The 11,355-nt window shown below is 48.2% G+C and overlaps 1 protein-coding gene across 1 annotated transcript; it reads left to right on the forward strand.

Moving 5' to 3' along the window:
• Positions 1-241: 241 nt before the first annotated feature.
• LOC310849958 (regulator of G-protein signaling 17-like) lies at positions 242-8,657 on the forward strand. The gene is made up of 5 exons (XM_083750997.1): positions 242-429; positions 3,044-3,168; positions 3,817-3,909; positions 5,325-5,553; positions 6,271-8,657. Exons 2-5 carry the CDS (start codon positions 3,047-3,049, stop codon positions 6,457-6,459), a joined length of 633 nt encoding a protein of 210 aa, XP_083607123.1. The 5' UTR covers positions 242-429; positions 3,044-3,046; the 3' UTR covers positions 6,460-8,657.
• Positions 8,658-11,355: the final 2,698 nt, after the last annotated feature.

Here is an 11,355-nt window from a genome sequence, read left to right on the forward strand (position 1 = left end):
TTAGTGGAACTTACTTCCGAGTAGCTGCAACAGCTGACTAACAGCTATAAAAGCTCCAGGTGATTTTTTGTGTGTAAAAGCAAATGGCACCGAGTGAAGCCGCCTGGGGAAACGGAAATCGTGGAGATCCATTACCTCTTTCCTAGGACTAGCTTATGAGAGGGAGGGAGGCTCGGAATCGTCGATGGTTCGGGCGGCGGGGTGGACGGCCGAGCCTTACCTGTGCGCGGCAATCCGGCCCGCCTCGCATTGCACGGAGCAGCCGCTCGGGTCCGCGGCGGCCGTCTGCTTCCCCCTGGTGGCCGGAGAGGGGAAAGCGCCTGAGCCGCGCAGGAAGCGCTGAGCTCTCCGAGCAGGGGCGACAAGCGAAGCTTCGGGCGAGGTGGCCGACAGGCTCCGGCGCGCGGCGGCGCCACCGGGTGGGACCAGGTAGGTGCGGATGGCGGGGCGCGGTGGGGGCTCCCCCAGCATCTTGGCTTTGCAGGACTAGGGTCAGGCTGAGCTCCCGCCCGAGGTCATTGATCAAGAAAGACCTGGGAGCAGGGAGGCGCCCGTAGCCCTCGGGGTGGGGGGAAGGAAGGGGTCACCTCTGTACCAGACAGCCGGCTGGAGGCAGCTGGCTCGCATCGTACCGCTTCGTGCGCAGCAACTCGTCGCCCGCTGTGTGGACAAGGCAGGATGCCCCCTAGCGACCCTTCGGAGCATTGCAGAGCTTCCGCCCCCGCCCAAGGGCTGCTGCTGGCTTTCTCTAGCGAGGAAGAAAGGCACTCTGCACATGCTCGGTTCAAAACGCTTGGCAAGGTTGTGGGAGACGGCCGTGGAAAGCTTCCAGGTTCAAAGGAAATCCTCAGTTTCTCAATTCTGTAACTTGTGATTGTAATCAAGTGTCTCTGATCCTAGTTGGTAGAGTAAGGTAAAGGGTAAAGGGACCCCTGACCATTAGGTCCAGTCGTGGCCAACTCTGGGGTTGCGGCACTCATCTCACTTTATTGGCCGAGGGAGCCAGCGTACAGCTTCCAGGTCATGTGGCCAGCAAGACTAAGCCGCTTCTGACAAACCAGAGCAGCGCACAGAAACGCCGTTTACCTTCCCGCCGGAGCGGTACCTATTTATCTACTTGCACTTTTTGGTGTGCTTTCGAACTGCTAGGTTGACTGCAGCAGGGACCGAGCAATGGGAGCTCACCCCATTGCAGGGATTCGAACCACCGACCTTCTGATCAGCAAGTCCTAGGCTCTGTGGTTTAATCCACAGCACCACCTGCGTCCCAGTTGGTAGAGTAGGAGACTCTTAATCTCAGGGTTGTGGGTTTGAGATCCATGTTGGGCAAAATATTCACGCATTGCAGGGGACCGCGTGGTCCCTTCTAACTCAGAGCATCTCTCACTTTCCTGAGTGAGCATAGCCAAGGCTGAAAGGCAATGACGCATGGGAGCTATGAGCCCTTGAATTAAAAAGATTTGTAGCCAAATTGGCATTTGGGAATTGGGAAGGATCGGAGCAGAGTGTTACCCACCTTAAGCCTCAAGGGTAGGGCAGGGCATTGGCTCTCTTAATGTGGTCTAACTATTCCTTAACACCACTGGTGCACGCAAAAAGTTCCAGATGCAATCCCTGCCACCTCCAGGGAGGTCTGGGGAAAACTTCTCTGAAATCCTGGAGAGCTGCTGCCAGTCACTATAAACCAGCCTCCCCCTTCCTGATGAGTTGCTTGGGACTTCAACACCCATGAGCCCCAGCGACCCTTGATTGGAGCTGATGGGAGTTGCAGACCAAAACATCTGGAGGGCACCAGGCTGGGGGAGGTGGGCAAGATGCATCCCTCAAAGCAGCGCTGGCTCACCTATGAGGCAAGGTGAGGCAACCACCTCAGGTGGCAGGATCCACAGGGGCAGCTGATCTGGTCTCCAAGGAATGCATTGCCCACTGCTGCCACCATTGCAGCTGTGGTCCACTCCTTGAAGGCCAAATCGGCCACCTCCCTGGTACTCCTGATGTAGGTATTCTCTCACCCTGTTCCCTGATTGGAAGAGCATCATTTTGTGGTTCTTCTCAGGAGCCAAAGTGTCCTGGGCCAGGCTTGCCTCAATAAGTTGTCAGACGGCAATTCTTATTTTCCCTGACCCAGTGGTCAGGCTGGCTGGGGCTGATGGGAGTTGGAGTCCAACAACATCTGGATTTCCACATCTGGATTGGGCAACACCTGGTACAGACAATACTGAACTAGATAGACCAACTGGTTTGGTAGAAAGTAGCTTTGTGTGCAGTCATATTAGTAATAAGACAGGAATAGAATCTCTCTCCGTGTCTTTCCTTTGGAATCAGTTCAGAATTCTTCTCTTAAAGCCCTCTTTTTCTACCATCATGTCAACTCACTTTTAAAGTCCATGTGTTTGCTCCCTGTTCCCATAGCCAAAGCTGAGTGTATTCTGTGCTTTACAAAATAAAAAATCTGCAGCAAGACAAGCATAATTCAGCAAACAGTATTCAAGCGCAGATTTATAAGATATGCATCCAGTTGTCTGCTTTGTATTTTGCCGGATCCTGTACATGTTTATCGAGATGTAAAGCCCTACTGTCATCCATGGGACTTCCTCTCAGGTGAGCAGGTATTTGACCACAGCCTTGATGCATTCTGTTTTCTGAACGTAGCTTAGCTTTTACAGTCTTGAAGGTTAGAAACTTATTTTCTGAGGAAACACAGGATGTACCAGGGTGATGAACTGGTATCTGCATGCAGTGAAATTGCAGAATTACAGGGTACACACAGATCTGTACACATGCAAAAATCTGTCTGAAGCTTTTGAGGATGTGGGAGACCAGGCTTCAAATCCCCACTTGGCCATGAAACCCACTGGGTAACGTGGGCCAATCATGGCCAATCAGCCTAACCTACCTCTCTCACGGTTGCTGTGGGGATTAAATAAAGAGGGAGGAGGAACCATGCACACCACCTTAAGCTCCATGGAGGCAAAGGTGAAAGATAAATGCAGTGCAGTAAATAAAAAATACATCTGGTCTCTTCTCTCCATTCCCTCCCAAGGTAATGGAATCCAGCTCCCCAGCGAAAGGCCGTCAGCTTTCAGAGGCTACAAGAAGAGGCCTGTGTCGCTGCTGCCGTCGCAGACACTGCTGCTTCTGCTGGTGTTGCTGCAGTTGCTGCACATGGTAAATGCCTCTGCAGGGCTGTGAGTAGGAGCCCACCTTGTCTGGGTGTTGTTATTCCAGGCAGAACCCAAATCCCACTCAGTCCATCCTCACCCCACAGTCTATGCAGCCTCTCCACCACCCTTTCCAATAGCCCTTTCTCAAAACCCACCTTTGACCAGCAGAGGCTGGTCCATTAGGGCAAATTGGGCTCTGCCCCACCAACCTCAGTCTGCCTCCAGCCAGCCCCACCTGCCTGTCTTCTTATTTGCAACCAGCCCAGGGGGTGCTACCGCCTGCCACCTTCCTCTTGCTTAGTCTCAGTGTTGCCCCTGTAGAGCTCCACAGGAAGGAAGAGGAGGGCAAAAGTAGAGTGGGTTGGCGCCATCTGTCATTAACTCTGGCGCCACCTACTGCTGGGTTCCCTGCCTTCTGTCCTATCAGATCCAATGGGCACCAGCCAACATGCCTTTGATGCACAGCTGCTTAGTCCCAGTTACAGATGCTAAAGCCACATTGGCTCTGCCAAGTCCCATTTCTTATAAAGTCCAAATACCTCCTACTAACCAGTCCTGAGGAGAGATCATATTTACCAGCAGGGATCTTTTGCCTTGCCTTGTTCCTCCATTGGCTAGCAGAAAAATGCTCTCCTTGCGTTGTCTGTTGCAGGAACCGGTTGGCAAGGAAGAGACGGCGAGACGGCGTGGGATGTAAAGTGTCCAGTATCTCCAACCTGGAAAGCCCATTAAACCTGGAGGAGAGGTGGGCCAAAGTACCTGAACTTACTGTGGCCAATTCCTGATCCAAGAAGGTGGCTACGATACCTTTTGAGAATCGTGCACCTCCCTGCATGTGTTGTTCAGTGGCTTTAAAAGGATCCAGACACATTTGTGGAGGATAAGGTTATCACAGGGACTGGATCCAGCTGACAAGCTGGAGCCTTACTCCCACCCCTTTGATATCCACGTTTGACTGCCATGCTGAATGACTGATTCCTTGCAAGTGCCAAATACTCATGATGGCTGTGTTCACGCTGTACATTTAAAGCACATTCCTGCTGGATGTAATCTGTTAGTACAGTCAAAATGCAACATGGGCACAAGCAGGGGGACATTCAGTCAGTGTAACTTACTGTTCCACTGGTCCCTGGAGCTTCCTCCCCCTGCATGTGACCTGGGAGATGGGCACGGCTCTGGCTGACTCCATAAAAGAGCCGAGTCATGCAGTCATTTTCTCAGATGTCTTTTGTTCTCTCTCTTGCCTTGCCTGATCTTTTACTGCCATGTTGCTCTCCTGCAGCCATTTTGTTATCTCAGTGTAATTTTGCTGTCTGCTGGCTCTCAGCCAGCAGCACATGAGTTCAGTCTCCATATGAGATGTATTGACAGTTTGTTTGTGTAATTACCAAGTAAAGCCTGCCTTTCAGGGATCATATTATGATCTGAAATGTGAGTAAACTTTTTGTTACTTTACTCAGAAAGAGTCTTGTGTCTTTATTCTTTTAAGAGGGACAAAAGGGGACACCAGGAATAGTCTTAACTAAGAAATTCAAACAAAGCTGCAAACTAGCTCCCAGCTATATTCAGGGGAATCTGCTCTGCTACATCACTTACTAGTGTGAGTGAAGGAAGGAAGGATAATACTTATTCAATATATCCTTTTCCTACTATCCTTAACATTCCCACAATTCCCTCCCCCATAGAAACCTGGGAACTGTAGTTTATGCCTCACAGTGCTACAGTTCCCAGCACTCTTAACAAACTACAGTTCCCAGGTTTCTTTGCGGGGTCATATGTGCTTTAAATTTATGGCATGTATGCAGCTGCTGTGTCCTGAACAGTATACAGAGTTGTACCTTCTGCCCCAAGAAGAGGAGGAAAAAAAGAGTATCTTCTACAGCAGAGCCAGTGTGGTGTTGTGGTTAAGAGCGGTAGACTCGTAATTTGGGGAACCGGGTTCGCGTCTCCGCTCCTCCACATGCAGCTGCTGGGTGACCTTGGGCCAGTCACACTTCTTTGAAGTCTCTCAGCCTCACTCACCTCACAGAGTGTTTGTTGTGGGGGAGGAAGGGAAAGGAGAATGTTAGCCGCTTTGAGACTCCTTCGGGTAGTGATAAAGCGGGATATAAAATCCAAACTTCTCTTCTTCTTCTCCCATTCCCACCTCTTGCTTTTCAGGCTCACAGCGGAAGAAGCTGCCTCTTGGCAATGGTCCTTTGACTCCATGTTGACCAGTCCAGCTGGCCAGCGCATATTCATGGAGTTCCTGCAGACTGAGCACAGCGAAGAGAACATGTCCTTCTGGCTCGCCTGCGAGGACCTCAAAAGGGAGCAGAGCCCAGAGCAGATCTCGGAGAAAGCCAAGAAGATCTACCTGGATTACATCTCCATCCTCTCCCCAAAAGAGGTAGCCTGGGTGCAGTATTGGGGTGTGGGAGGCAGAGCTATGGAAAGGGACACAGTGGACCAAGAAGCAGCTTTGCAGCAGCCACTCTCCTTCCTTTTTAAAATTTACTGAATTTGTGGCATTTCTAGCGGAATGAACAAATCACTGCTATTCCCAACACTTATCCAGGCAATCTGTTGGAAGCACGCTGTGAACCCACGGTTCAATCAGTCCACAAATTTAAAATAAATAAATGCAAACTGCAGGTGATGAGGACCTAAGACTGGCATGAGTAGCCAGCAGCCCTTCTGATGTTGTTGGACTACAAATCCCATCAGCCCTAGCTGTGAACTTATGCAACTTACATAATTAATTGCATAAACCATGCTGCCATTACATGAATCCATTCCGTTCTTTTCAGTGCAAAGGAAACACATTGCAAATGGCAGGTGGGTGTGACATAATCTATTTTGTACCATTTGCCTAAGACTCCTTGATCATGAAGGAGGTTTTCCCAGGGTGAGGCTCACCCATTGCACTGCAGGTGTGTGGACCTCTGCGATTTCCACAAAGCATCCATAATTTCTACTCTTCTTTACATTTTTTATGGAATCATCCGACATCCTTACTCCAGGAAATGCAGAAAGGAGTTGCCTACACACCACCTCTTTTCCAGAGCCGATTCTGCCAAAATGAATTGAGACAGCACCCTGTGTGTATGTTTGCTTCTTCTTGTAGGTCAGCATTGATGCTGCAGTGCGCGAGACCATCAACAACTCCCTGCCGTCACCCGGCGCTCACATGTTTGATGAGGCGCAAGCGCAAGTTTATGCTCTCATGCACCGGGATTCCTACCCCAGGTTCCTGAAGTCCCCTCTCTACAAATCGTTGGAGCAGAGACTGACTATGCCAGTTGCTGACACCTAACCCAAACACAGGGACCCCGGGTTCAGTTCTCGAGATGCCAAGTCTTCAGACTGCCTACTGCTTGGTGACAAGAGGTCTTTGGAGGGTTGAGGTGTACAGAACAATCTGTGCGATATGAGCCTCTTCCTCCATCTGCTGAGTTGTCCCGTACAGCCATGTACTATTCCATCACTGGCATTTACATACAGCAAATTCAAGGACGTATTCTAGATGAAGGGATGAGATCACTGCTTTCCAAGGTGTGGAGCCCAAGCAGGATGTTCTAGAGCGCAGGTTTACTAGGAGCGCAGGTTTGGTTCTAGAGACCACACTAGAGCGTTATGGGATCTAGACAACACCACCTCTTCGTGCTGGAGGATTCGATAGGAATTGTCTCCTACAGGTATGCAGGATTCAAGAATGTGGAACCAGCCTCTGATGGAGGAGGGATTTGTGAAACTGGGATTTTTAGCATTCCCATCATGTGGTGGTTTTGTGAGGGAAGAGGTCTGAGCTCTAGGACGATGCCAAATGAAAACAAAAACCTTCTTTGCAGACATTTCCGAGCCAAAGTAGCCCTGTTCTCTCCTTACCACTAGACGTGCTCATTGGTCAACACTTTGGCTAGCAGAAACAGCATTGCCATTCTCAGTCGCAACTGCATGTTGGAAGTAGACAAGTTAAAGATAGACGTGAAGGCCCTAATAAGAGTTACATGCAAAAGGCTACAGGATGGGGGGGAGCAGGAGATGCCTTTCCCTGCTTCAAATAACCTACCCAGCCCCCAAATACACTCCCCCCTTTTTTTGGAAAGTCACAATGTTTTGACTCATAAAAGTAGGTCATATTATACAGTACAAAAAAAAGCATTTTCCACATTGTGATAAACATAACTTATTTTCAGTTCTGTAATTAGATCAGAAAACAGCATGATTACACAAGGGCCAGAGCCCTGGAGGGGGATGCCACAGCTGCCACTGGAGGGCCAAAGGTTTTTTTTTTTTGAAGACCTAAATGCTCATTGAATCACCCCTATCCTCCTGCTGAGACTCTCAAAGAAGCCCAAGAGGTGATGGGACAGCGCTTTTCTCTGCAGAAGCCATGCTGACTCTTCAGCTGCCAGGCTTGTTCTTCTATAATTCTAGCTTTAATTGTTCTCTTCACCAAGTTATGCGAGATGGAAGGTAGGTTTATAGGTTGGTAATTTCACGACTCTCACCTGTAAACTGGTATTACACAGACTGCTTTTCAATATTCTGCTAAATAGGCCATTTTTAGTAAACAGGTTTTATTTTATTTTAAAAATCAAAAAGTTATACTTGAGGCTTTTTTAACTCTTGGATCTATGCCATCCTAGCACAATGACTTGGCCATAGGATGGTAATATTGGAAAGAATCCTGAGGATCATCTATTCTATTCCAACTCTCTGCAATGCAGGAATATGCAGCTGTCCCTTTCAGGGATCGAACCTGCAACCTTGGCATTATCAGTACCATGCTCCAACCAGCTGAGCTATCTGTAGCAATTAGTTACAGAGCTTTGGTCTATCTTAATGTCCTTAGCCATTTTTATTTGACATAATTCTTTTGTAAACTGGATGGCTACCCTCAAAACCACAGCTTTGCAACCTCCTGGGAGGAAAAGTAACTTGCAGAGGCCATGTGGGTCATAGCAGCAGTAGGTTAAGCACAGACCCCCACACCTCCAAAATGCCCTATCCCAAAGCAACTTTTTTTGGGGGGGGGGGAGATCTAGTTTATGTTGCATACTGTTATTAGCCAAGTCTGGTTTCCAGCTGCTTACTCTCCTTTTCCATCCCACTCCACGTGTATTTTGCCTACCTTCGCTTTCTCCTAAATTTTAAACGAAGTCCTTAGCTGTGATGGTCTAACGCACCAAGTTAGGGATGGAGGTGGAGGCTCCTGCCACTGCCTGCAGATGGTGCTGCTGGCGCAGCTGCTTAGTATCTTTTGTGGGTAGACTGCCTCCAGACACGGAGCTTCACTTCAGCGATCGAAAGGGGAACGCTACGAAGGATTGGCATCACTGCTCTGTACGAAAGCGCAGATGTGCAACGGAGCTGTCCATTATCTACCTCAGCGTGGCAAAATAAAGGCCTAGCATTCAGGGCCTACAGGTTGTATGTTGGACCTAAGCTGTAATCTTGACCACTTTGTAAGGAATAAAGAAGAGAGCCATGTGCGGCCCCTGAATGCAAGTGGCAGGTGTCCCTCCATTTTGTTTCTCGTGTAGTTTCTCATTTTCAGCTGCATACTTTTAGCAGATGGGCGATTTCCTGTGCAATGGAGCTCGCTCTTTCTTTCTTTCTTTCTTTCTTTCTTTCTTTCTTTCTTTCTTTTCTTTTCCTGCCTTTCATCCCTAGATCTCGGGACCGTTCACAATATAAATCCATCCACCCAACAGAGGATCTGAAAGTTTGGGTTTTTATTTACTGTTTCTCAAGGGGTACAATATTTGCTTTAAATGTTATGGTTGTGAATGTGGCCTGAGAGACCCAGAACTGACAGATCCTTCCATCCCTGGGACTTAACTGGATAGAACCCAACAATTACATAAACACAGGCCACAAAACAGTCACGCACACGTAAAAACATGCACATCTGCTATGGGTTTATGTGCAAAAACATACAGCTTGTGGAGCGGAAGAGTCAGAGAGAAGGAATCCATTTGCCTCCAGCCTCTACCACCTACCACACAGTTGGCTTACTCGGTAGTCTCAGAGCTGGGTGAGAAAACAATTTTAAAACTGTTTTTGCCACAAGAGATGGGAATGTGTCAACGTGGGTCCATCTGTCACTGAGAATACATATGTGTGCCTGAGAGAGGCTGTGTACACACCACACATTTAATGCACATTTGAAGCACTTGACTTCCCCCAAAGAATCCCGGAAACTGTAGTTAGCTATGGGTGCTGGAAATTGTAGCTCCTGGGAATGATGACAAACTAGAGTTCCCAGGATTCCCTGCGGGACATAATGTACTTTACATGGATGGTACACATGTCATCAGAAGGTACCTGAGAGATCTCGGGTGCGGTGGAGGCAGAAAAAGATCACTAAAGGGGGCAGAGATATGGATTGAGGAATTGCAAGAACGACCATAGCTCAGTGACAAAGATTGTCTGCTTTGCTTGCAGAAGGTCCCAGGTTTTACCCCCGACACCTCTAGGTAGGGCTGGGAACCCAAGTCAGTGTATACAATACTCAGCTAGATGGACAAATGGTCCAGCTTGAAATAAGGTGGCTTGTGGTTGATGATCATCACATAGACTTAAGACACCTGGGGCCCCAACCTTGCTGAAGCTAAGCAGGTCTAGAGCTGGTTGGTGCCTGGATGGGATGCAGCAATGCAGACCCACATACACTGCCTTTGTGCTGCATCTTGGAAGGCAAGTGGGCTGCAAATGAAATCATATCATGACCATCATATCATGATTACTATTATTATAAGCACACCTGCTCTACAAGAGGTGGAGATGGAAAACAGAGCGTGGGACAAACCTCTCACAATATTCTCCGTAAGAATAAAAATTGCAGCCGATGGACCTGGACTGCCTCCTTGTGGCTCAGGCACAACAGTTCAGGCATGAGAAAAAGCTCAGAAGAGCCCTATATAGCCCCTATAGAAGACTTTGAGACTCTAGCAAACACCCGTTTGGCATCAACCTGTGGCATTTTAGTTGAGGGCTAGTTTACACACATACCCACACACACACCCCTCTCCCTCCAAGACAAATAAGAGGAATTGTCGGAGTTCAAGGACACATCCCATTCTGGGTATGAAGCAAGGAGTTCAAGGACACATAGGCATTCTGGGTATGAAGCAAGGATGGGGAAAGGTGTGGCCTGTGGAGAGGCCCAAGGGCCAGAATGAGGGATCTAGAGGGCTGCATTCAGGTTCCCTGCCCTTGCTGTAACCCAACAATTTTGGTATGACTCTGCTAGAGAAGCACCATATTCTGTTTCCATCCCAGGATGCACACACAGAGCAATGCATGAGCATTCAAGAGTTTACTAACGTACAAGGGCCATCAATGATCATTTAACATTTGGTTTGTATAAGCTCAGTACCTGCTCCACTCCAAAAGCATTAAGGACACATCAAACGTTCTTAGAAAGAGGAAATGGATTACCCTGAATTCCGACTCCCAGGTTTGTTGCAGTTTTCATTTCTCTGGCATCAGAACCAGAAGCACTCCAAGTGCAGCCCATTTACCTGTCCTAGGCTTATCTGGTGAGATTGACTGTGGTGCCACCTGCCATTTTGGGTTCCCCTCAATGCCCCAGGCCACTTGTTACAGCATCGCTCTGGGACATTTTGGGAAATCAAAATGGGCTGCTCCCAGTTAAGCTCAGGACTAGAGATGCAAGAAGGCAGTGGTTTGCATTCCAACCCACCTTTGTCGCCAACACCGCTGTTTCCTTTCCGCTGCAGTTCATTTTCTGCCCAATTCTGTTATTTGTCTTGCTGTCTGCTAGTTAATGTAATTTACACAATCCTTTGCATTATGAATTTAATTAACTATGTAATTACTTTCCACACCATTTCAATGTACAGGAAATGTCAAAACAAAATATATTTTTTAAAGTCATTAATTACTTGTTAAGAACAAACAAAACGGAACTTTATGAATGAAAACCACCTGTAGTCACTGGATTTATTTCTGCTCTAAACGTGCCAAGAAACAGTAGAAATTCCCACGTCCGTTTCCAACTGAATTCTGTGGGATCCCTTCTCATGACTGGGGGAGCGAATGAGTGGGCTCCTGACACAGGGCACTTTGCCGAAAGATGCTTCTAATCTTTAGCCAACACCATCTGCTGTATGTAATGACTGACCCCATCCACAATGGCTACCTCTCCTAGAGCACACATCATCAACCTTTTTCGGCCAAT

Source organism: Podarcis gaigeae (genome assembly GCF_964106915.1).
Source record: "Podarcis gaigeae genome assembly, chromosome: 8".
In the NCBI taxonomy this organism is placed as follows: domain Eukaryota; kingdom Metazoa; phylum Chordata; class Lepidosauria; order Squamata; family Lacertidae; genus Podarcis; species Podarcis gaigeae.